We start from the raw sequence: 26,441 nt of genomic DNA on the forward strand, positions 1-26,441 counted from the left end.
CACTATTTCCAGCTTGTTTCCTCTTTTGCATCTAGCTAGTTCTTTTCTCCAAACTATCTTCTGCAAAGCTGCCAGAATATTGTATTAAAGCTCTTCTTTCCACAAGTCATCATTCTCTCTCAAAAAAATAAAAAGACACAAAAAACACATTCAACAACTCTACTGAGAGCATCCAGATCCCATAGCCTGGCTGGCACTTGACATCTTCACACACCTAACCCATGGGCTTTCCTCCCTGAAATCCTTCACTCTAGCCAAAGTGGTTTGCTTACTATGTCCTTCTGAGCCCGGGGTTCAAGGTCCAGTGTCTCTCAAAACTTTTTACCAAAGTCTCCCTCAACCACAGCGGAGGGTGACTATAGAACATAGGGAAAGATGTTGCTTTCAAGTCTTGTGTTTTATGTTAAGAACTCATATGGATTTTGCATTTCTATCACATTAAGTATACCCATGTTTGCCTTAATATTAAAACATTTTAGATTGTAGCCATCTGTAAAACTGAATGAGTCCAACCTCCAGGGTCCAAGAAGAGGTGTATGCCCGGCGAAGTGGTTTCTGGGTCATATAGCTCACCAACGAGCACCATTCCCCCCACTATCACAATCATACAGTCTGCTCATCTAGGCCCCAGTGAGGTCCCTCCTCCCTATCCCTGACTATTTGGGGCAGCAGCCACTGCCTCCTCTGAGATACCATGGTCTCTACTGCTATTCCTGCCCACTGTAGGGTAAACTATTGACTATCTGTTCATAAACAATTCTGTTCCCCCAAATAAAAGGTAGCCCCCTTGAGACAAAGACCCTCTATTACACCAGGCTTACCTCTGGGTGTAGCAGCTTTGATCTCTGCACACAAGCAGCAGTGTATTCTGTATTCTTCACATACTTTAAAGTGCCGCTTCAACATTTTCATTTTATTGATTTTTTTTCTTTCTTCTCTTTTCTCCTCTTATTTCCTGACCCATCAATGACACTTCCTTCACCTTTCCTCTTTTCTTGGGTCTGACTGAACCAAACACCGAGTTAGCTCTCAATGGCAGGAGTTTTTCTGATGCTATGCTTTAGAAAGCTTCCTAATGAACAATAAAAAGAGTGATAAGCCCTAGCTGGTTTAGCTCAGTGGATGGAGTGGTGCCCTGTGGACTGAAGGGTCCTGGGTTCGATTCTGATCAAGGGCATGTACCTCAGTTGCAGGCTCTGGCCCTGGCCCTGGTCAGGGTATGTGCAGGAGGCAACCAGTCACGGTGTCTCTCTCACACCAATGTTCCCTCTTTGTCTCTCCCCTGCCCTTCCACTCTCTCTAAAAAAATCAATGGAAAAAATTCTCCTGTGAAGATTAACAAACAAACAAAAAAGAGTGATAAGAGGTATAAGCAATGGCTTATTTACTTATTTGTTTACTTATATGTTTTACCATTTATGAAGATCAGGCCCTGGGCTCAGATTTTATTTTACTTGTTTCATGATAACCAGGTGAGAATCCCTCACGGAGGTAAAGCCAAACATTCTAGAAGAGTACATAAGCACATCTCAGCTTCTTGGCAACTCACTTACTTTCTCTGTCTGGTCTCTCTCATTTAATTTCTCAATTATAGCCTTCATACATAGGAAGAATGAAGGCAGGAAACTCAGGAAAGGAAGGGCTTTGAGACAAGGGTTGCAATGAGATGAGGCTCAGGCATTAGCTAAGCTTTCTGTGGTCACCATTAATCCAGGTGATTGAAGGGGGAAGGATTCACTGAATCACAAAACGTTATTGTGGTTTTTCCTTCTCAGTAGGTAGGAACTGCGCGTGCGCGCGCGCACACACACACACACACACACACACACACACACACACACAGCCTTCCCTCAGACCCCCCTCTTTTTATCCAGCCTCATGGGGTCAATCATATCAGCTAGCACTCTGTATATGTCACTGGCCAGTGCATTGATAAGTTGAAATATAATTGGGGTGAGGGAGGGAGTTATGCGCCCGGAGAGGGTGGCCTCCTGGCTCCAAGTGAGAATAGACATTTCCTGACAGTGCTGTGGCCACGTGCTGGTTGCCATTGAGGACCTGAATGTATGCACATGGAACTAAAAGGTCATGCACCAAATCTTCATTCTTTTGCCCTTTTGTTAATTAGCTGAGCAGCTGTTTATTAACTTGAATTCTGATAAAATTTATATTTAATTATGTTTATGTGGTGTTGCCAGTCTACTAAACAGCAAGTCCATTTTTGCAGCAACTTCAGTGATTAAGGCCAAATTCCATTAAAAATTGTTTCCAAAAATGATTGAAACAGAAACAGAATTGTTGCTTTTCTGTGGATAGATCTTCTGATTTTCTTGAAGCCTGCGCTGACTTCTTTGAGGCAAGGGGGGAGCGTGCCGGTTTGCAGGGCTATGGTAAATTTTATGCAGGTGCTCCTTACAGACAATCTGCACTGTCTGCCAGCAGAGCATTAAGAGCTTAAGCAAGGATCGTAGGAAAGAAAGAGGATAAACTTCTTCTGGGACTCGGGACTGTTGGGGTGCTGAGCCAGATTTTTAATTTGGAGAGCAATTCCGCAGAAATGAACAGAAACTGCTACCTAAACATTTTAATAAGAATTCGCCCCTGAGCCAACGTTCAATTGAGTGCACTGCTTTCCAGTGATTTCATTTATACAACCATTCCACAAACTGCCTCTCTCTCCACATTCAGATAACCTTTGCCTCTAGGGTACCATAAAAACGATATTTTAATAATGTGCCACTTTTGTGATCAGAAATACTTAATGAAACACCCTCATGATCATGATAACAAGCTTTGAAGAACTATCTTCCAGATTCAGACAAAACCAGTTGGTGTCCTATGGCAATTTTTAGTGGCACATGTTTTAGTATTGTCTGCGAGAAGTCATACCTAAGGGAAGAGCCAGCGTTTCTCTTCAGCCTTGAGAACTTGCTGGGCCCCACAGAACTAGGTCAGTTGTCCTACAGAAATATAACACAAGCCTCACCTGTAATGTAAAATGTTCTAGTAGCCACTACTAAGAAAATTACAAAGAAAGAGGTGAAATTAATTCTAATAATACATTTTATTTAACACAATAGAGCCACAAGATTATTATTTCAATGGTAATCCATATAAAACCATTATTGAAATATCTTACTTTTTTACACTGTCTTCAAAATTTGGTGTGCATTTCACATTTGCAGCATACTCAAGTCAGAGCAGCCTCATTTCAGGGGCTCGGTAGCCACATGTGGCTGGTATTGGTGGTACAGCTCTTAAGCTAAGAGCTTCTGAAAGCGTGGTCTGCCACCAGCTGCATCAGGAAAAGCCTGAGAATCTTAAGAACATGAATTCCTGAGCTCTATCCCTGACCTACCAATCATCTCTCTGGGGGTGGCGCTAAAGGCTTGCATTTTTAACAGGTTCCCCAGCTGGAGGTTGTGCACTGAAATTTGAGAACTTCTCTTAGGTGATTGGTCCCAGATTTGCTCTTAGCCCTTTAGCCATCACCACCTCCCATCCCCCCACCTCACAGGGTCACACACACCCGAGGACACCATCCCACAACCCTGTCTGTTCTGTCCTTAGCTTATCAGGTATGTCTTGAGCACTGATTATATAACTCAACTGTTCTCGGCCCTGGGATGGGGGTAAACAACATAGGCAAAGTCTGCCCTTTTGAAACTCCTGTTCCAGTGGAGGAGACAGACAATAAATGAGTAAAGGGGTAAGTCAGTGATCTAATGTCAGGTGGTGATAAGTACACAGAAGAGAAGGAAGGAAGGGTAGGAGATGGGGGTGGGGCCAAGGAAGGACTGGGCTTCTGTGCAGATATGGTGCGGTGGTTCTGGAGGGCTCCATGAGCAGGTGACCGTTGGCAGACACTGAATAAAGGAAGGTAGGAGCACCAAGCAGTCTGGGTGCAGGCCAGTGTGGGTGGAGCTGAGCAAGCAGAGGGAGTGAACAAGGGACGGTGTGCAGAGAGGCCAAAGGTACCAACCATTGCACAGGCCCCACACAGCCACGTCAAGGATATACCTTTGTCCTAAGAGCAATGAAATTCCCTCGCAGATTTTCAGCAAGGGCATGTGATATAGAGCTGAGGGAAGTGGCCATGGAAGCTTCCAGGAGAGAGACTGGCATTTACTCAGACAGCAGGGACAGCATGGGGATAGTGAGGAGGGGCCAGCCATGGGATGTACCTTAAAGTAGAGCTGACGGAGCTCCGTGTAATGATTGACATGGGGTGGGAAGGAAGAGCAACTGAGTGATGCTGGGACATGTCCTGAACTGGAGAAAGCGTCGGGTGGAGGAGAGGGGAATAGAAAAAAACAGCTGCACAGATTCCCTCTTCACAGCCAGGGAGGTTCTCAGCATGAAAAGAATCCTATTTTAGTCAAAATAGAAGGGGAAGGAGGAGTGCACCTATTTAAATATATATATATATATATAAATTGATTTCAGAGAGGAAGGGAGAGGGAGAGAGAGATAGAAACATCAATGATGAGAGAGAATCATTGATTGGCTGCCTCCTGCACAGCTCCTATAGGGGATCGAGACAGCAAACTGGGCATGTGCCCTGACCAGAAATGAACTATGACCTCCTGGTTCATCGGTCAATGCTCAACCACTGAGCCACACCAGCCAGGCTCACTTATGTTATGTCTCAGCTTCGTCTGTTCTGTTAAGGAGGTTAAGGAGCTTCCCTGTCCCCAGGACTTGGAAGGGACCCCGGCCTCCTGCCTCATAGAATTCTCCCCAAGGTGTTTACATGTACAAATTCGCACACTGGGCATGCAGACACACACACACACACACACACACACACACACACACACACACACATTCTAGCCTGCTTCTACCCAGAGCACCTGCAACATCATTGTCTACACAGCTCCCTTTGGCTCCCGAAGGCAAGAGAGGCAGTCAGAGTCCTAAACTGAGTCACACTTTGCATGATCTCCTCCCCATGAGTGTGATCACACTGGTGCATGATAAAGTCAAAGAGAAAGGATTTTGCAACTGTAACTAAGGTTTCCAACCAGTTGACTTCAAGTTAATCAAAGAGGATCTTGCTTTGGGTGGGCCTGACCTAATCAGGTAGGTCCCATAAAAGTGGGTCTACAGGTGAGAAATGAAAAAAGTACCAAAGATACTCTCCTGTTGGCCTTAAAGAAGAAAACCACCATGTTGTGTAGAAGGCCATGAGTCAGGGAAGGGGCTCCAGGAACTGGGGGCCTCAGGCCTACAACTGCAAAGCCCTGAGCCAACAATCAGTGAGCCTGGAAGAGAACCCGAAGCCTCAGCAGAGATCACAGCTCAGAGTGACACCTTGATTACAGCCTGGTAAGACCTTGAGCAGAGGACCCAGCTCACCCTGAGGACACTTGACCCATGGAAACTGTGAGATGGTAAATGTATGTGTTTTTAAGCCACTATGTTTGTGGGAATTTGTTCTGCAGCAATAGAAAACTAATACAATAAGATAACAATAACAAATACAGCAATAATAGATAATAGTAATATTAAGTATTTACTATGTGCTCACCATTTTTATTTGCGTTATGTTACTATCTTTCACAACAACTCTCTAAATTTGGCACTGTTATTATCCCAGTCTAACACATGAGAAAACTGAGGCTTAGGAAAAAGTCACAGAACTGAGGAGGTGACAGATTCAGTCCAGGCCCAGAGCTCTGAAGACAGAGAATTTGACCACTTCAGTACCGCCTCCCATCAGAGGAGGAGCCCCTCCTGCACCTGAGACTCTTTTCTATGCAGCTGGAGGCCTGCTCCAGCCACATCTTAACCCCTCTTGCCCTCAGTTACACATGCTCCATTCAGGCCACCATCCACAGAGCCTCTGAATGGGCCAACTCATCATTTCCTCTCCCCGCACTGCAAGGTCCCATGGTCATTTTGCATAGTGTGGCTTCTAGGAGCTAAGGTTTTCCCAGGATCCACTGGGAATATTCTGGCCTAGTCCACTCTTAGGGAGACAACTCATATTGGTTTTCCCAGGACTGCCTCAGTTTTAAAACTGAAAGCCCAGCCTCCCAGGAGCTCCTCAGCCTCAGGCTAGCTGCGACAATCAATCACCCTGCAAACCAGGCCCAGGCTGAGGTGGGCCTAGGGGCCAAGTTGCCCTTGAAGCTGGCCATTATTTTTCCTGTCACCAAGAACAGAAACGCCCAGCTAGGATATTCGAGTCCTACTCTCAACAGGGAGCTATTAGTAAGAGCAGAAGCAACTCTACCAAAGCAATGGCACTAAGAAGCTTCTTCTGGATAGGTTCGGCAGGGAAAGCCCAGGCAGGCTTTAGCCAGGACCATCAGACAGGCCAGACTGTCCACCTGGGAGCTTTTCCCCAAGTCCAGAGGTCTGCTGCCTTGAGCATCTCACATGAGGCACATTGACCCGGACACCACACAGGCCAGACTCTTTGTCTTCATCTGCTCCACTCCCCAACCAGGCAACTCAGGGGAAGTTGAGGGAGGTTTGACCTCTAGACTTGCCTCTTCCTGCCTAAGATGAGGACCCTTAAAGACTCAGCTGGGGGATTAAGAAGTAAAAACTGGAAGATGGCAGCATAGGTAAATACCGGGAAATTGCTGCCTCCCACAACAACTTCAAAAATACAATGAAAAGACAAAACGGACATCATCCAGTACTACAGGAAGGCTGGCTGAGTGGAAATTCTACAACTAGAAGGAAAGAAAAGCACACTGAGAGCCAGAGGAGCTGCGGAAGTAAAGTGCAGAGGTACGGAGGCTCGCGCGTGCGGAAAGGGGCTGGCACCTGAGGACGCGGCTGTCTTTTTGAATCAGGAGGGAGTCACAAGCTCCCAACTGCTCTGAACTCTGGTTCAGGGAAGTCTCTGAGGACCCAGGACTCATACGGGGAGAAACTGGACTGTCTGGCAGTGGGCAGAACTCTGAACTTGAGGGCGACTTTCCCTCAGAGGTGCTTGCAGCAATTATTGGGACACTGAGACGCGTGGACCCTTAGGGCAGGGCTGAGGATCTGCCATAGCTGCTTGCTCCGCCCTTTGATTCCCTGAGACCCCGCCCCACCCAGGCTGAGGCAGAGGCTTTTGCATATGAATGCCCCGGCCCTTTGCAACCTGAAAATTACCTAAAAAATTGCAGCTGGGCCAGACAGACCCAGAACTTCCAAGAGAAGGCCCAAGGCCCCACAGCAGCTTGCATTGCTTCACAGCTGGGCCTCATCAGGGCACCTCCAAACTCCAAAAAAGGAAGGGGAATCTGCAGTTCTCTTTGTAGCTCCTGCCAGGTAACCTCAGGCTGAGGCTAAATTGGCACCTCCTTAGATCCAAGAGCCAGTGTACCCAGTTGTCAGAGGGGGACCATCCGGATCACAACTCCTCAGGTCCATAAGGGACACACTCAGGGGGCAGACTCAGTGAGCACCAAAGCCCCACTGAAGCAAGTCTTGCCCCAGAAGGGTGTCTTCAGCACAGAAGTTCTCCCACTGCAGACACAGCTGATTCTCACTGCCAATTGGCCTGGAGATCAATTCCTCCCAGTGACCCTACAACAATCAAGGCATAACTACAACAAGACTGTGCACAAAGCCCACAAGAGGGTGCACCAAGAGTGTCCACCTCAGGTAACTGAGGAACTGAGCCACTGGGCCCTACAGGACACCTAGCACACAAAACTACTCTACCAACATGGAAGCATAAGAAATGCGGAGACAAAGAAACAGGCCACAAATGACAGAAATGGAGGAAAGAAAATGACTGGATATAGAGTTCAAAATCATGTTTATAAGGTTTTTCAAGAATTTTATGGAAACTGCCGATAAATTTAGTGAGACCCTGGAGGATATGAAAAAAGACCAACTAGAAATTAAGCATACACTGACTGAAATAAAGAATAATATACAGAGATCCAACAGCAGACAAGAGGATCCCAAGAATCAAGTCAAAGATTTGAAATACAAAGAAACAAAAAATACCCAACCGAAAAAGAAAAAAGATTCCAAAAATATGAAGATAGTGTAAGGAGCCTCTGGGACAACTTCAAGTGCACCAACATCAGAATTATAGGGGTACCAGAAGAAGAGAGTGGGCAAGATATTGAAAACCTATTTGAAGAAATAATGACAGAAAACTTCCCCTACCTGGTGAAAGAAATAGACTTACAAGTCCAGGAAGCGCAGAGAACCCCAAACAAAAGGAACCCAAAGAGGACCACACCAAGACGCATCATAATTAAAATGCCAAGAGCAAAAGACAACGAGAGAATCTTAAAAGCAGCAAGAGAAAGACAGTCAGTTACCTACAAGGGAGTACCCATACGACTGTCAGCTGATTTCTCAACAGAAACCATGCAGGCCAGAAGAGAGTGGCAAGAAATATTCAAAGTGATGAATAGCAAGAACCTACAACCAAGATTACTTTATCCAGCAAAGCTATCATTCAGAATAGAAGGTCAGATAAAGAGCTTCACAGATAAGGAAAAGCTAAAGGAGTTCATCACCACCAAACCAGCATTATATGAAATGCTGAAAGGTATTCTTTAAGAAGAGGAAGATGAAAAAGGAACTCTTACCATTTGCCACAGCATGGATGGAACTGGAGAGCGGATAAATACCACAGGATCTCACTCATTTGTGGAATATAATGAACAACATAAACTTATGAACAAGGACTGATCCAGAGATGGAGAGGCATTGATTGGACTGTCGGGCCTTGGAGGGAAGGTAGGGGAGGGTGGGGGTAAGGGGGAAAGATCAACCAAAGGACTTATATGCAAGCATATAGGCCTAACCAATGAACACGGACAACGGGGGAGTGAGGGCATGAGCGGGGGGGGGGGGGGGCAGGGGGTAACGTGGGGATAAGGACACATATGTAATATCTTAATCAATAAAAAATATATTTTAAAAAAAAGACTCAGCTGGGATTGAAGGGCACTCACCTCTTGCTGGTCACCTCAACTGAGAGCTCAGCCCTGATGAGTTGACTCCCCTGTAGGGGCTAGCTTCTCTCTGTGGGGTGTCCTGGACTCCTGACCACACCCAGCCATCTCCCAAATTGTGCTCTCTGTGCCAAAGGACACCATGTGTTATGATGGTTGGACCACCACGAGTCTATCCACAATATGGGAAATGACTCAACACATATTTTATTAAATACTGCCAGCCAGCAGTCTATGAGCTCAATCATTCATTTATTCACTTATTCAACACTATGTGGGGACACCTACGATGGACCTGGCCTTATCATAGGTGTTGGCACTAAGTTACAGCACATTCCAAACTAAATAATATGAGTGCAACCTAGTCCTCATGGGGCCGAGAGGTGGGGAGCGGGATGCACAGTCAACAAATGATTCTTCAGGAGGTCTGCTTGTCTGTAGGACGAATAGTGCATTTTCTTTTCTTTCCTTTTTTTGTTATTTTTTTTGTTTTTGTTTTGGCATTTCTCCACAATTTATCTCACTAAAATATTTTTTAAAAACACACATCTTAATCTCATAAAACTCACACCTACAGTCCCCTACAATAGAACACTTTACAGGATGTTTGTTTGAGTTCCCAGATAGTTTGAGTCATTGGTACCTGCTATGGGCCCATCCTGAGCATAGCACATGAAAAGCACAACAGGACATTGGGGATATTCAAGAGCTGATGATTTAGTGGAGCAGAGTGGCACTTCTTAGGAAATATCTTGAGATGTGCACAGGGTGCTGTGGGAGGTCAGAGGGCAGCATAGACCAACCAAGAGTTAGGGAAGGCTTCTTAGGAAAGGCAAGGCTTCAGTTGTGTATCTTCTGTTTCTTTGTTTAATGGGATTTTCTCATTAAGAGATAATCACAGTTGAAATTTTGGTGGATACCCTTCCAGGTGTGTGTGTGTGTGTGTGTGTGTGTGCGTGTGTGTGTGTGTGTATAATGTATGTCTTATTATCATCATTTAGGTTGAGTAAAACAAACTAGTTATTCAACTTTAGCAACAGACACACACAAAATTCAAACACCAGCTTCAAACATGTCTCTACATTTTATTTTAGGAAAACACAAATCCGGTCCCAAAACATCTTCAGAAAGCAGGATAAATCAAGGAACATAGAGAGTGGGTCTGGGTAACAAATCCTGGATACTGCCATTTTCCAGGGGTGGAGCTGATGCAGGATTATTTTCTTCCAGGAAAGCAAGGTGAACTCAAGCTGTGAAGCCCAGATGGTCATTAGATTTATTTCCTATCTAAGAGGGGCTACATCTCTCAAGGGCTGAGTGATGATGACTTCTAGGTATTGATCAGATGAGAGCACCATCCCTGTATTCAGCAGAGAGTTAGGGAATGAGAAGCAGAGGGGAGATGGTGGTGGTGATCGTCTTTATGTAGTTTTCGAAGTCACTTCCGAAAAATAGGATGAGGTAATAGTTGAGTATGCCAGCAACGGACATGAGAAACAGGAACAGTATGATACGCTTCCCAAAAATGTAGCCAGGTGTGCTGTAAAAGAAGAGAGAAACCTGTAAAAGCTGCACAAATGACACCTGTTTCTCTCTCTCTCTCTCTCTCTCTCACACACACACACACACACACACACACACACACACACACACATTATCACTTTGAAATACATGGGGTTTAAATTATAGCTCCTTTCACTCAAGAATGCTCCATTTACTTCATATGAAGGATGGCAGTCTCTTAGCTATTATTACTCATTGAACATATTTCAAAACCCAGCCAAAGAGCCCAGACCTCAGACCCCTCATCGGTAAGGCTCAGCATACAGCTGCTCTGTGTGCTCCTGGTTTCCTCTGAACTCTAGTCCTCGACAGCGTGAAAGTAGCAGGTTTTGCTGGTCATTGGGCATTCTGACTGGGGGTTAGGAATCCCATCGACTCATCCAGACCCTCTCTATGCTGCTCCTCTCCAGGAGCGCCTATAAGAGTGTTGGGGCAGCTGTGTATAATGCAAGCCTTGAAGGGCCTCCAGGAGAGAAGTGATGGTTTAAATGAGCTAACAAGGCTGGTGAAATCTAAAAGGTGCTTTGGCATCTGAGACTTCCATCTGCCTGGGAATAACTCATGTTCACTCTAATGAGAGCTGGGCCCCCAGCAGTGAAAGATGGGTGTTTTAAGTGAATGGAGGAAGAGAGGCTTTTTATACTAGTACATTCATACTCTTCTATCAAAGGCTCTAATCATGAGCTGCTGAAGCATATTGTCAGCTGGGGTCAAGAGCCTTTTCCCCAGGGATATGTGACCACCTAATTGTTCACAGCAGCCACCCTGGCTTCTTCCCTCTATCTGCGGAATTTTGTAACCTCTGTGGCTGGGTCCATCTGTGTGGCATTAGCAAAGTCCAGCCAAATGGCTCGTTACGGCTGTTAGGATGGACCCTGGTGAGGGAGCCTTTGACAACCAGGACTCCTCAACAAGAACAGCTAGCCCAGCCGAATATGTGAGTTAATACCGCTGAGTCTGATTCTTGATATAATCAGAGAGCAAAATTTGGTGTCCACAAGTTTGTTAGAAATTTTATCTTTTTGAAAGGGACCCCAAAGGTTCACAATGTAACCCATAATTTTCCCACGTCAAGAGTTTGAAAACCGAGAGAACCAAGATGGCGGCATAGGTTAACGCTGGAGTTTGCTGCCTTGAACAACTACTTCAAAAGTGAAACTAAAAGACGGAACGGACATCACCCAGAACCACTGGAATGCTGGCTGAGTGGAAGTCCTACAACTAGGAGGAAAGAGAAACGCATACAGACACTCAGAGGAGGCGCAGTGCTGAAGTCAAATTCTGAGGTGCGGAGTGCGCGGAGCGGGCTGGCAGCGGAGGGCGCGGTGGGCATTTTCAATCGGGAGGGAGTCGCAGACTCTGAGCTCCAGATACAGGCGAGTCTTTTGGGACCCAGACTCAAACGGGAGAAGCGGGACTGCCTGGCTTCGGTCAGAACGAGTGCAGCTTTCTCTCCGAGCTTTGCAGCGGGTGCTGGGACTCAGAGAGGCAGAGCCACTGGGGACAGGACTGAGAGCCGCCATAACTGCTCTCTCTGGCCCACCCTGTTGATCCTGTGCGACCCGCCCCACCCAAGCCCTGCACAGAGGCCTTTGCCGGATAGCCTCAGGCAAACGCCAGATTAGCACCTCCCTAGAGGACAGAAGTTCTCTCACTGCAGACACAGCTGATTCTCATAGCCACTTGGCCTGGAGGTCAAACCCTCCCTGGAATTAGATACAACAATCAAGATTTAACTATAAGACCACGAACAAAGACCACTAGGGGGTGCATCAAGGAAGCGTAACAAAATGCGGAGACAAAGAAACAGGACAAAATTGTCAATGGAAGATATAGAGTTCAGAACCACATTTTTAAGGTCTCTCAAGAACTGTTTAGAAGCCACCGATAAACTTAATGAGATCTACAAGAAAACTAATGAGACCCTCGATGTTATATTGGGGAACCAACTAGAAATTAAGCATACACTGACTGAAATAAAGAATATTATACAGACTCCCGACAGCAGAACAGAGGAGCGCAAGAATCAAGTCAATGATTTGAAATGCGAGGAAGCAAAAAACACCCAAACGGAAAAGCAAAATGAAAAAAGAATCCAAAAATGCAAGGATAGTGTAAGGAGCCTCTGGGACAGCTTCAAGCGTACCAACATCAGAATTATAGGGGTGCCAGAAGATGAGAGAGAGCAAGATATTGAAAACCTATTTGAAGAAATAATGACAGAAAACTTCCCCCACCTGGTGAAAGAAATGGACTTACAGGTCCAAGAAGCGCGGAGAACCCCAAACAAAAGGAATCCAAAGAGGACCACACCAAGACACATCATAATTAAAATGCCAAGAGCAAAAGATAAAGAGAGAATCTTAAAAACAGCAAGAGAAAGAAACTCAGTTACCTACAAGGGAATACCCATACGACTGTCAGCTGATTTCTCAACAGAAACTTTGCAGGCCAGAAGGGAGTGGCAAGAAATATTCAAAGTGATGAATACCAAGAACCTACAACCAAGATTACTTTATCCAGCAAAACTATCATTCAGAATTGAAGGTCAGATAAAGAGCTTCACAGATAAGGAAAAGCTAAAGGAGTTCATCACCACCAAACCAGGATTATATGAAATGCTGAAAGGTATCCTTAAAGAAGAGGAAGAGGAAGAAAAAGGTAAAGATACAAATTATGAACAACAAATATGCATCTATCAACAAGTGAATCTAAGAATCAAGTGAATAAATAATCCGATGAACAGAATGAACTGGTGATTATAATAGAATCAGGGACATAGAAAGGGAATGGACTGACTATTCTTGGGGGGGAAAGGGGTGTGGGAGATGCGGGAAGAGACTGGACAAAAATCGTGCACCTATGGATGAGGACAGTGGGTGGGGAGTGAGGGCGGGTGGTGGGGCGGGAACTGGGAGGAGGGGAGTTATGGGGGGAAAAAAGAGGAACAAATGTAATAATCTGAACAATAAAGATTTAATTAAAAAAAAAAAGAGTTTGAAAACCACTCAGTAATTGAGTATCAGCTTTCCTACTATTCAAAGTGTAATCCTTCCTTGGACCAACAGCATGGAGCTAGTTAGAAATTCATCATTCCAGGCCCCTCCCGGGACTACAGATCAGAATCTGCATTTTGATAAGCTTTCTCAGTGACTCCCGGACACATTCACGTTTGAGAAGTGCTGCTGAGGCACCCTGCTCCTGGCCAGCTGTGTTCGTCTCTCCTTGACTTTTTGGTTCACAGTCATGCTCATGAAATGAGAAGTTCTATCTCCATATTGGGGAGGGGGGTCCCAAAAGAGAGGGTTATGGGCTAAATTGTGTCCCACTCAAATTCATAAATTGAAATACTAAGTCCCATATTTTAGAATAATGCTGTATTTAGAAATAGGGCCTTTAAAGACTCAATCTGACAGAGGGATGACCATGAGTGAAGACACAGGGAGAAGGTGACCATCTGCACAACGAGGAAAGAGGCCTCAGAAGGAGGGAATGTGCAGAACTGAGGGAAGCTAAATTTCTGTTGTTTGAACCACCTAGTCTGTGGCACTTTGTTATGGTGGCCCTAGCAGATGAATATCGAGTTACCTGCTAATGCTAGTAAGGAAGAGAAAAGAATGTCAAGGAGTCTATTTTTCAGACAGAGAACAGAGGGTGCAGAAGCATTAAATTGTGAAAAGTCAAATATTGTGGTGGTTCTGATTTACCACATGAACGAGGCCACCATATGCTCATTACAAAAAAAAGGCGGGGAGGGGGGGATTTGTGAAGCTGTTCAGAACATACGCAAGATAAGTCCGTAGTGAGGAACAAAATGATGATGCCTCCTAATGGAATAGTGGTCTTCTTAAATGTGGGCAGGATTTTGCAAAGATCTCAAGGCATACCTCCCCCAAAGGAGATATGTCATCTTCTCAGGCAGTGCAGAGAACTTAGCAAACACCTACCATGTGCAGGCCAACATGGATGGACTTAGAGGGTATTATGCTAAGTGAATAAGTCAGACAGAGAAAGACAAATACCAGATGATTTCACTTATATGGGGAATCTAAGAAAACAAAATAAATGAACAACCAAAACAGAAATAGACTCATAGATACAGAGAACAAACTGTCAGATGGGAGGAGGATCAGGGAGTAAAAAAAGGTGAAGGGATTAAAAAGTACAAATTAGCTGTTACAAAATAATCATGGGGATGTAAAGTACAGCATAGGGAATATAGCCAATAATATTGTAAGAACTATGTATGGTGCCAGGTGGGTACTAGACTTATTGGTGGATCATTCTTAAGTTATATAAATGTCTAACCACTATGTTGAGCAAAATTAATATAACATTAGATGTCAACCATAATTGAAATTGTTTTTAAATAATAAAAATTAAGGTTAGGATTACATAGTTCTCTGTAAATTGGGGTGGGGAAGGTCAGAATGAAATCATCAAGCATCTGTAGAAACCAGGAGTTTTATACCTATGATTTCATTTAACTCTCAGAACCACTCCATGAGGTATGATTAGCTTATTTTCTAGGTGGGGAAAAGGAGGACAGACAAGTTGAACACTTTGCCTAAGGTCACACAGCCAGGAAGAGGCAGAGTGGGACTTCAAACCTGTCTGTGTGAGGCCAGAGTCTTCCTCTTTCTGCCACATTGACTTCCTGAGAACTCCTTCAGATTCTGGAGGCTAGGATTTGGTTTTTAGTTTTGAAACAGATGTGCCCCCCACACACATAGCATAAAATCTACAGGAAGACATAAAAGAGGCATTGTACCAAACAATACCTATCTCGAATGTACCTAAAACTTCCAAGAAGTGTAGATGTGGTGGAAGAGAGGAGAACTCAGGCATTTGGAGACCCAAGTTCCAGCCCCAGCTCTCTGCAGTGTGGCCTTGGGCAACTCACCACCCCTCTCCTACCTCACACAAAAATGTACACCAAATATGGGTAAAAAAAGAAAATTTTATGGTTCCTCTGGCTTTAAAATTCTGTTCTTTTCAATAAGGAAATATCACTTTAAACCTAGTAACTTCTAAAGGGAAAAAATGGTAAGATCAACGAGAGCAGGATACTGTCTCCTTCGTTCACCCACTCATTTCCAATAAATCAGGACTTCCATAAATGTGTGTCACATGAATGAATAATTCTCAGAAAAAAAGCATGAGCAGCCTTCTGTTGCTCCCAAACTCCATGAGTATAAGAATCACCTGCAGATTCCTGAGCCTCCACCCCAGAGATTCTGGTTTGGTATGTCTGGGAGGGCCCCCGGAATCTGTACTTTGAATAAGCATCCCAGAAGAATCTGGTGCAGTTGGTTGATGGGTTTCACTTTGAAAGCTCCAGCCTTGATATCCATGTGCTCACCCAGGAATTCCAAAAGAAGCAAGCTCATTCTCCAACTCTGATGAAATAACCCATGGCCCCATAATTGGGAGGTGGGGTCAGACTCTAAAATGTTGAGTGATCAGAGTGGCTCAGTTGGTTGAGCCTCATTCTGTGTACCAAAAGGTTGCTGGTGCTGGTTCAGTTCCTGGTCAGGGCACATATCTGGGCTGAGGGTTTGATTCCCCCAGTAGGGCACATGCAGAAGGTAACAAATTGATGTTTCTCTTTCACATCAATGTTTCTCTCTCTCTCTCTCTCTCTCTCTCTCTCTCTCTCTCTCTCTCTCTCTCTCTCTCTCCCTTCCTCTTTCTAAGTATGTCCTTTGGTGAGGACTAAAAAATTAAAATAATAATAAAATAAATAAACAAAATATTGACACTAAAAGGGAAATTGATTGGGAGGGATCAGTTCTTTTGAAAATTGTGCCCATTAGTATGTTGGTAGTTTAATATTTCTGAATTTGCCTCATGCCCCTAATCCCCAGGGTCTCCTTGGGGGAACAGTTCTAAAGTACCCAGTTCAGAGCAGATGATCATTAAATATTTACTAAATGAATGCTGAATGAGGAGTGAGCAAACAATGAGAAGAAGGTGGAGCTGAGTAACCTGAGCTTATTGGCCTTGAGAGTTGCTAATCTTTACCTACCAACCACATAGTTGAGAACCTCAAATTGCAGAAGAGTTTAGTGGGAACTCCAACAGGGCACAAGGTGCTTTGGGACAGAAAGAGACAGCAACCTAGTGCCAGCTTGTGATGGTAGGTGATAAAAGTCAGATGTTCTTGTAATATAATGCCAACTGCTATTGAGTTTGGGCCCAGATAGTAGTTTAGAATGAACAGTGAAAAAACTGAGATTCATCCTTAACTGCTGTTTGGTTAAGGATGCTACAGACAACCCAGTCAGGATAGGGAGAATGGGCTTGGAGAATAGGATGTAGGACTGAGAATAAGAAACATAAACTTTAAGAGGACTAAACGCAGGAGCTACAACATTCCTGGAAGAAGCAGCTTTGCTTTAGCTGGTTTGGCTCAGTGGAAGAGTGCTGGCCCATGGACTGATGAGTCCTGGGTTCAATTCAGTCAAGGGCATGTACCTCGGTCACATGCTCAATCCCAGGCCCTGATGGTGGCATGTGCCGGAGGCAACCAATCGATATGTCTCTCGCACATTAATGTTTCTCTCTCTGTCTCTCCCCTCTCCCACTCTCTCTCTAAAATATATAAATATATATCAATGGAAAGAGATCCTTGGGTGAGGAAAGGAGGAGGAGGAGGAGGAAGAGGAAGAGAAGAAGAAGAAGAAGAAGAAGAAGAAGAAGAAGAAGGAGGAGGAGGAGGAGGAGGAGGAGGAGGAGGAGGAGGAGGAGGATAAGAAGAAGAAGAAGAAGAAGAAGAAGAAGAAGAAGAAGAAGAAGAAGAAGAAGAAGGAGGAGGAGGAGGAGGAGGAGGAGGAGGAGGAGGAGGAGGAGGAGGAGAAGGAGGAGGAGGAGAAGGAGGAGGAGAAGGGGAAGGGGAAGGGGAAGGGGAAAGGGAAGGAGAAGGAGGAGCTTTGAAGGAGGATGTACACTAAGGAATGTCTTCCCTACCCACTGGAACTTCTGAAGGGGACGGGCCGAAGTAACTTCTGGAGAAAAGCAAAGATGATCTAGAGCCCAAGGGAGAAATTTCTGGGGAAGGAACTCACTGAGCAGAACCTTCCTCTGTGGGTACGGTCAAGAACTAAAGCAGAACCTAAAAGCATTAGGGCATTAAGGTGTCTTGCAGAGACTAAGTGTGACACAGACCAGATACAGAGGCAGATAAACAAAAGAGGGGGGTCCCTGATGTGCGAGGGCTTTAGCAAGTAGTTTCTAGAAGGCAGAATTGAAAATTTCTTTGGACCTAGCCACAGACCGCTCAGGCTTGCATCTACTTCAGGCTACATTTTGGTCTAGATTAGGATTGAACATCTCATCCAGTATACAGTGTATCATTTCTATCAAAGACTGTGTGTTAAGAAGCACTATGAGGATACATTTGGTCTCTGCAGGAAAGAACACCGTGACTGGTAAGTAATGTCTGCAAGCACAGATCATGAGGAAAGGAGCTGGTGGAATCTTCTTATAACCATGTAATGGGAGAGACCAGGGAGGGATTTAAAGTTCTGGTCATTAAACTTCTGGTCAAGATGGCAGGGCAGGTAAATGCAGTACCCATCCCCTCCCACAACATCAAAATTACAATTCAACTACAAAACAACCATCATTAGGAACCACCTGAAATTTGGCTGAATGGAAGTCCTACAACTAGGGGATTTAAAAAGAAGCCACAGGGAGACTGGTAGGAGGGGCAGAATCATGGAACAAGCTGGTCCCACACCCTTGTGCAGTGAATAAAAATTGGGAGGGTCCTGGCTGGTGTGGTTCAGTATTTGAGAGTCAGCCCATGCACTGAAGAGTCATGGGTTCAATTTCCAGTCAAGGGCACATACCTAAGTTGCAGGTTTGATCCCAGCCTGGTCTGGGTGAGTGGGGAGGCAACAAATAGATCTATCTCTATCTCTATCTCTATCTCTACCTCTATCTCTACCTCTATCTCTCTTTTCCCTCCCTTCCTCCCTTCCACTCTCTCTAAAAATCAATGGAAAAAATATCTTCTGGTGAGGATTAACAAAAAAAATTTTTTAATGGTACAGATAATCAACATCATTAAAGTGTCCATACTACCCAAAGCAATTTATAGATTCAATGCACTCCCCATTAAAATACCAACAGCATATTTCAAAGACCTAGAACAAACTCTCCAAAAATTCATCTGGAATAAAAACAGACCCCAAATAGCCACAGCAATCCTGAGAAAGAAGAACAAAGTTGGAGGGATTACAATACCGGATATCAAGCTATATTACAAAGCCACAGTTCTCAAAACTGCTGATATGGGCACAAGAACAGACATATAGACCAATGGAACAGAACAGGGAACCCAGAAATCAACCCAAGCCATTATGTTCAATTAATATTTGACAAAGGAGGAAAGAGTGTGCAATGGAGTCAAGACAGTCTCTTAAATAAATGGTGCTAGGAAATTTGGTCAGATACATGCAAAAAAAATGAAACTAGATTACCAACTTACACCATACACAAAAATAAACTCAAAATGGCTAAAGGACTTAAATGTAAGATGGGAAACCATAAAAATCTTAGATGACTCCTTAGGCAGCAAAATATCAGACATATGTCATAGCAATATCTTTACCGATACAGCTTCTAGGGCAATGGAGACTAAGGAGAAAATAAACAAATGGGACTTGAGACTACATAAAAATAAAAAGTTTCTGCACAGCAAGAGAAACCATCAAAAAACAACAAGAAAGCCTACTGCATGGGAGAACATATTTGTCAATGCTATTTCAGATAAGGGTTTAATCTCCAAAATTTACAGAGAACTCATACAACTTAACAAAAGAAAGATAAACAATCCAATCAAAAAATGGGCGAAGGACCTAAATAGACACTTTTTGAAAGAGGACATACAGAAGGCTGAGAGACATATGAAGACATGCTCAAAGTCACTAATCATCTGAGAGATGCAAATAAAAACAACAATGAGATACCATCTGTCAGAATGACTATCATCAAGAAATCAAGAAACTGCCTTAACCGGTTTGGCTCAGTGGATAGAGCATCGGCCTGCGGACTCAGGGGTCCCAGGTTCAATTCTGGTCAAGGGCATGTACCTTGGTTGCAGGCACATACCCAGTAGGGAGTGTGCAGGAGGCAGCTGATCAATGTTTCTCTCTCATTGATGTTTCTAACTCTCTATCCCTCTCCCTTCCTCTCTGTAAAGAATCAATAAAATATATTTAAAAAAAAAAAAGAAAGAAATCAAGAAACGACAAATGCTGGTGAGGATGTGGAGAAAAAAGAACCCTTGTGCACTACTGGTAAGAATGCAGACTGGTGCAGCCACTGTTGAAGACAGTATGGAGTTTCCTCAAAAAATTATAAATGGAACTCCCATTTAACCCAGTAATCCCACTTCTAGGATTATATCCCAAGAAACTAGAAACACCAATCAGAAAGGATATATGCACCCCTATGTTCATAGCAGCACAATTTACCATAGCTAAGATTTGGAAACAGTCTAAGTGCCCATCAGCAGATGAGTAGATTAAAAATCTGTGGTACATCTACACGATGGAATACTATGCTGCAGTAAAAAAGAAGGAACATTTGCAACAGCATGGATGGAACTGGAGAGCATTATGCTAAGCGAAATAAGCCAGTCAGAGAAAGATAAATATCACATGATCTCACTCATTTGTGGGATATAATGAATAACATAAACTGGTGAACAAAAATAGATCCAGAGACAAATGAGGGGTGGGGGGGCGTGATTAGAGATCAACCAAAGGACTTGTATGCATGCATATTAGCATAACCAATGGACACAGACACTGGGACAGTTGGGGCTTGTCCTCAGCATTGGGAGTGGTGGGGGGCGGAGGTGTGAATCGGGGGAAAAAGGAGACATATGTAAAACTTTAAGCAATAAAACTGTTTTTAAAAAAGTGGGACAGATATCTTGGCTGTATAGGTCCCACCTGAGAGACAAGAGGGTCACCACCTCCCATCAGGCAGCCTAGGGTTCCAGTTCTAGGAAGAGAAGTCCCCGTAACGTCTGGCTGTAAGAACCAGCAGGAATTGAGGCTGAGGAAGACAGAGGGCTGCTGGAGTCCCAGGCAGTTCTTCTTAAAGGGCCCAGGCACAGACTTACTTGGACTCACTCCCTCTAAGCTCCAGTGCTAGGGCAGCAGCTAGAAAGGCACCAGAGACATATGGGGAGTAATTAAATTGTCTATCATCAGGGCAAGAGCTGGGGAATAGCTTTCTTCCAGACAGAAATGCTGGCAGAGACAACCATTCCTTCGATGAACCTCCCCTCATAAAGCCAGCAGGGAGGTGCCATATCTGAGACTCCACCGACTTGACTCAAACTGTTTTCCCCACCCTGGTGATTCCCCAAGGCCAACTTTTGGGCCCACCAAGCTGATTCCAGTGGCTTTTCCATATGAATGGCCTGTCGTCTCATGCTTTGAACTATCCTAAAATATATCAAACAAGCAGCATCTGGCCTCAGTGTGCCCCATACCTCTCACTAAGTGGCCCAGGCCTAACTCTATCAGCAGCCACCTTGGTTCACAGCTTGGCCTCTCTGGAAAGCTCCAAGCCTAGCACAAGAAACAGCCATCTGCAGATCGCTTTGTAGCTCATGCCAGGTAGACCCAAGCAGAACAGAGACAGCAGCTGACCTTGGCCTGCACCTCCTGGCAGGCCTCAAAGCTAGTCTATCCAGGACAGCTTCAGATTATGTCAAAGCACCACCACCCAACCACCTCCACAAGGGACACACTAAAGGGGAAGACTCAGCAGGCACCAGACCCCTGCTGAAGTAAGTTATGCTCTATGGGGTGGGCCTCTGCACAACTGATCCTCCACAGTTATCAGAGATCAGTAGTCAGTCGTTGCAGCCAGTCCTTGTGGCTGATCTGCCTATAGGTAAATCCCTCCCATTAATGTGCTAACTATAAAAGAAGGATATACACAGCCCACATAGGGCTGCACCTCAAGAGTCCAGCTTGGACGATCAAGAGGCTATGTCACTGATCCTACAGAACACTTACTATATTAGGCCACTTACCAAACCTGAGAGATGTAGCCGCCCTGCCTAATAGATAGAAACAAACATAGGGAGGTTGCCAAAAAGAGGAGACAAAGAGGCATGTCACAAATGAAAGAAGAGAACAAAAATCCAGAAAAAGAACTAAACAGAAGGGACACAAGCAACCTACCAGATACAGAGTTCAAAACACTGGTTATTCCCCCTGGCCATTTTGGCTAAGTGGTTGAGCATTGGCCTGCAGACTGAAGAGTAGTGCATTTTATTCCAGTCAAGGACATATACCTCAGTTGCAGGCCCTATCCCCAGCCCCAGTCAGGTTGCATGTGGGAGGCAACCAGTCGATGTGTCCCTCTCACATCAATGTTTCTCTCTCTGTATCTCTGCCCCCAACCCTTCCATTCTCTCTCTCTCTCTCTCTAAAAAAAAAGAAAAAAATTAATAAAAAAAATATCCTCTGGTGAGGATTAACAAAAAATAAAATAAAAATAAAAACAACACTGGTTATTAGGATACTCAATAAACTTAGTAAGAACTTCCACAGCATAAAAAAGGACCAGTCAGAAATGATACACTAACTGAAATGAAGAATAATTTACAGGGAATAAACAGTAGAATAGATGAAGTCAAGAATCTAATCAGTGATTTGGAATATAAGGAAGAAAACAAAACACACACACACACATGTGTGTGAACACACACAAACACATACACACACACACACACACACACACACACAACCTGAACAGCAAAAAGAAAAACGAATCCAAAAAATTAGGATAGTGTAAGGAACCTCTGGGTCAACTTCAAGCATACCAGCATTCACATCATGGGAGTGCCAGAAAGAGAACAGAGAGAGCAAGAAATTGAAAAACTATTTGAAAAAATAATTGTGGAAAAATTCCCTAAGTTGGTGAAGGAAATAGACACACAAGTCCAGGAAGCACAGAGAGTCCCAAGATGAACCCAAAGAGGCCCACACCAAGACACCAGAATTAAAATACCGAGGGTTAAAGACAAAGAAGGAATTTCCAAAGCAGCAAAAGAAAAGCAGTTACCTACAAGGGAGCGCCCATAAGATTGTCAGATGATTTCTCAACAGAAACAGTTCAGGCTAAGAAGGAATTGGCAAGAAATATTCAAATTGATGAAAAGCAAGGACCTACAACCAAGATTATTCTACCCAGCAAAGCTATCATTTAGAATCAGAAGACATACAAAGAGCTTCCCAGACAAGTAAAAGCTAAAGGAGTTCATCACCACCAAACCAGTATTACATGAAATGTTAAAGGATCTTCTTTAAGAAGAAAAAAAAAGATAAAAATATATGAACAATAAAACAGTAATAAATACATATTTATCAACAATTGAATCTTAAAAAACAAAATAAACAGAACAGAACCAGACTCATAGACACAGAAAACATTTTGACAGTTGCCAGATTGGAGGGGGTTTGGAGGGATGAGTAAAAAAGGTGAAGGGATTAAAAAATACAAATTGGTAATTACAGAATAATCATGGGGATGTAAAGTACAGCATAGAGAATATAGTCTATAATAACCTAATTACTATATATGATGTCAGATGGTGCAAGACTTGTCAGGATGATCACTTAGTAAGTTATATAATGTCTAATCACTGGGATGTACACCTGAAACTAATATAATAATGTATGTCAACTGCAATTGAAAAAAAAATTGTAAATGATTTAAAAAGAAGAGGTTAAGCCATTTACATTTTAATGAGGTCTGGAGAAATCAAATACTTTTCAGATGTTAAGTCTATAGTCTATTGTTTATTTTTGCTGCCTCTATCCATTTCCTAGTAGTGATTATCTTTAAAATAAGAAGTGCCTATGGGTAAATGGACTAATTTTGTCATGAGCCACAGATTGTCTTAGAATTAAAGTAACTTTAAGATCTCAGGCAAGTGGTGACTGATAAAGAGAAAAAATGTGACCTAACCAAATGCCCGTGTCTTAGGGGAGAAAGACAGGGCTGATGGGAAGCCAAGCCCCCTTATTTTATTGATAGACACCCCCACAACTCCTGACAGCAGGTAATCTCCTGGGGAAGGCAGAAGAGAGGCTTTCCCAGGTCAAAGAGAATAAAGAACATTATTTAGGACAGTGTTGATAAGAATAAGAGAGATAATGGAAATGTGGTTTTAGAGGATGAATAGGAAGGCCACTAGAGAGGAATGAAGGAGACATGAGCACCGGGAAAGAATTGTAAGAAAAAGCCATTATTCTCCGGCCACTCACTACCAAGCCACCAAGTCACTTAGCTTTGCAGCTCCCAGTTCTCCAGGAGTAATGCTTTCACCTGCTGACCTCCTGGGATGTCAGCGCCTTTGTCACTGTGGAAGGATGCTATCTAAATGGGGAACCCATTAGCCACTAAAGAAGTGTGCTATTGTAAAAGCCTGGGGGGGGGGGGCGGGGGGCGGGGGGTGAAAGTAGACAAGAAAGAAAACTGAAGGGGAAGGCTGAGCTCAACCTCCCAGAACAAATTCCTGACTCTTGGAGCCCCTCTGCTACAGTAGGAATCCTGTTCTCTTAGGTGTGCTGCCACTGGAATGTTTCTTCTGTAAGTGCCATCATTTATTTTACTAGAATCGGATTTCCCAATCCAGGTGGAGTGGGTGTGTCATTGCTAATTTGGCACCATCTGTAAGCCATGCAACACTGACTCCATTTTCAGTCCCCATCCTCTACCTATGATTGTACCGTATGTCCTCAACATTCCTTCTGTTGGCCCCTGGAAAATCTGTTATTCAAGAGAACTTATCACAAGGTGCAAGCTTTAGTTCTCATTTCTCTTGGCAAACAATGGAATGTTTCACTCACCGGAGGCTGGGAAAACTAGACATAGGATGACATTCAAGACCCAGACTGATGGGTGGGAGTAGAGGGTGTGGGGTTGCAAGGAATGTGCAGCACATGGCATTAAAGCGCCCTTTGTGAGCCCTACACCAGGGGCAGGAATTGTTCAGTGTTCAAGTCCCCCAGCTGTATTTTCAGAGCCCACAAAGTTCAGGGAGAAAAAGAGGAGGGATCCTAGTCAGCTTTGGCCATCTTACCTCAAGTGGTCCCCTAAGCCTTCGAATGCTACGCAGAATATGGTTGTGAATTACCACTCTTCATGCTCAAGAAGCATGACTGCTGCGTGGTTCCTAAACACTCCCAGTGCCTACCTCTGAGTTCGTTCTCCCAGGTAGCCGACGAAGTACTTTTGCCTCACGAACAGGTACATCAGCCCAGCAAAGGCAGCAGGAACTAAGTGGAAAAAGAAAAAGAAAAACACCTTAGTTTCATATATACCAAACAGGCTAAGTTAACACAATGTTAATACAGTCATTGTGGCCTGGCCAGCACAGCTCAGTGGTTGAGCATCGACCAATTCCTGGTCAGGGCACAAACCCCAGTTGCAGGCTTGATCGCCAGTTGGGGGCATGCAGGAGGCAGCTGATCAGTGATTCTCTCTCATCATTGATGTTTCTATCTCTCTCTCCCTCTCCCTTCCTCTCTGAAATCAATAAAAATATTTTTTTTAATACAGTCATTGTGCAATTACTGCGTGTCACAAAATCTAGCAGAGGCCTCAAGTTCTGACAGTCTGGGCTGATGTGAACTTCAGCAAACAGCCTAGGGCGGGAAGAAATCTGAACATTTTAATAATAGTGATGTTATAGACATATAAAAAGATGTCCAACATCACTAACCATCAGAGAACTGCAAATTAAAACCACAATGAGATAGCACCTCACACCTGTCAGAAAGGCTACCATTAATGAATCAACAAGCAATATGTTGATGAGGATGTGGAGAAAAGGGAACCCTCGTGCACTGCTGGTAGGAAGGCAGGCTGGAGCAGCCACTGTGGAAAAAAAGTATGGAGGCTCCTCACAAAACTAAAAATAGAACTCCCAAAGGACCCAACAATATCCCACTTTTGGGTATATATCCAAAAGTAATCCAAAACACTAATTTGAAAAGATATATGCACCCTTATGTTCATTGCAGCATTGTTTATAATAGCCAAGATATGGAAACAACCTAAGTGTCCATAAATAGAAGAATGGATAAAAGAGAGGTAGTGCATACATACAATGGAATGTTACTCAGCCACTAAAAAATAATGAAATCTTACCATTTGTGACAACATGGATGAACCTAGATGGTATTATACTAAGTGAAATAAATCAGACAGAGAAAGACAAATACCATATTAATTCACTTACATGTGGAATATAAAGAACAAAATTAATGAATAAACCAAACTGAAACAGACTCATAGACACAGAGAACAGACTAATAACTGCCAGATGGGAGAAAAAGGTAAGAGAATTAAGAAGTACAAATTGATAGTCACAAAATAATCACAACGATGTAAAGTACAGCATAAGGAATGTAGTTAATAATATTGTAATAACTAGAATGGTACCAAGTGAGTACTAGACTTATCAGAGGGACCACTTTGTAAAATATATAAATGTCTAATCACTATGTTGTACACCTGAAACTAATATAATATTGAATGTCAACTGTAATTAAAAATTAAAAATAATAATAGTGATGTTATTTATATTGGCATTGTGGTATCGTTTGCAAAGTATTTTCATAACCATCATCTAATTTGAGTCCTTCCCATATGACCAGTATCATCTTTTCTATTTCCAGATGTTGGAAACTTGGGCTTGAGTGGCCAGAGGCTTGTATGATACTGCCAGGTGTTAGATGTATCTGTGGGAGGAAGGGGCAGACCCCGAGCCCAGCTCTGAGCCTAGTTCTCTTAAAAGTATAACCTTCACCTCTGGGCTTCCAGGCAGCACAATGCTCAAACTTCTCTGAACAATTGCTACCATTCAGAAAAGGTCTCTGGAGGAAGAGATTCCATTTGCATTCTAGC

General features: G+C 43.7%; 1 protein-coding gene across 1 annotated transcript in view; it reads right to left on the minus strand.

Moving 5' to 3' along the window:
* Positions 1-9,987: 9,987 nt before the first annotated feature.
* ALOX5AP (arachidonate 5-lipoxygenase activating protein) overlaps positions 9,988-26,441 on the minus strand; it is a 36,374-nt gene continuing 19,920 nt past the window's right edge. Inside the window, exons 4-5 of the mRNA XM_081083148.1 lie at positions 24,727-24,808; positions 9,988-10,467 (exon numbers count right to left, since the gene is read on the minus strand). Coding sequence (XP_080939274.1) covers positions 10,305-10,467; positions 24,727-24,808 — 245 coding nt within the window. The 3' untranslated portion in view covers positions 9,988-10,304. The remainder of the gene's footprint in view (positions 10,468-24,726; positions 24,809-26,441) is intronic.

Source organism: Myotis nattereri (genome assembly GCF_964212035.1).
Source record: "Myotis nattereri genome assembly, chromosome: 2".
In the NCBI taxonomy this organism is placed as follows: Eukaryota; Metazoa; Chordata; class Mammalia; order Chiroptera; family Vespertilionidae; genus Myotis; species Myotis nattereri.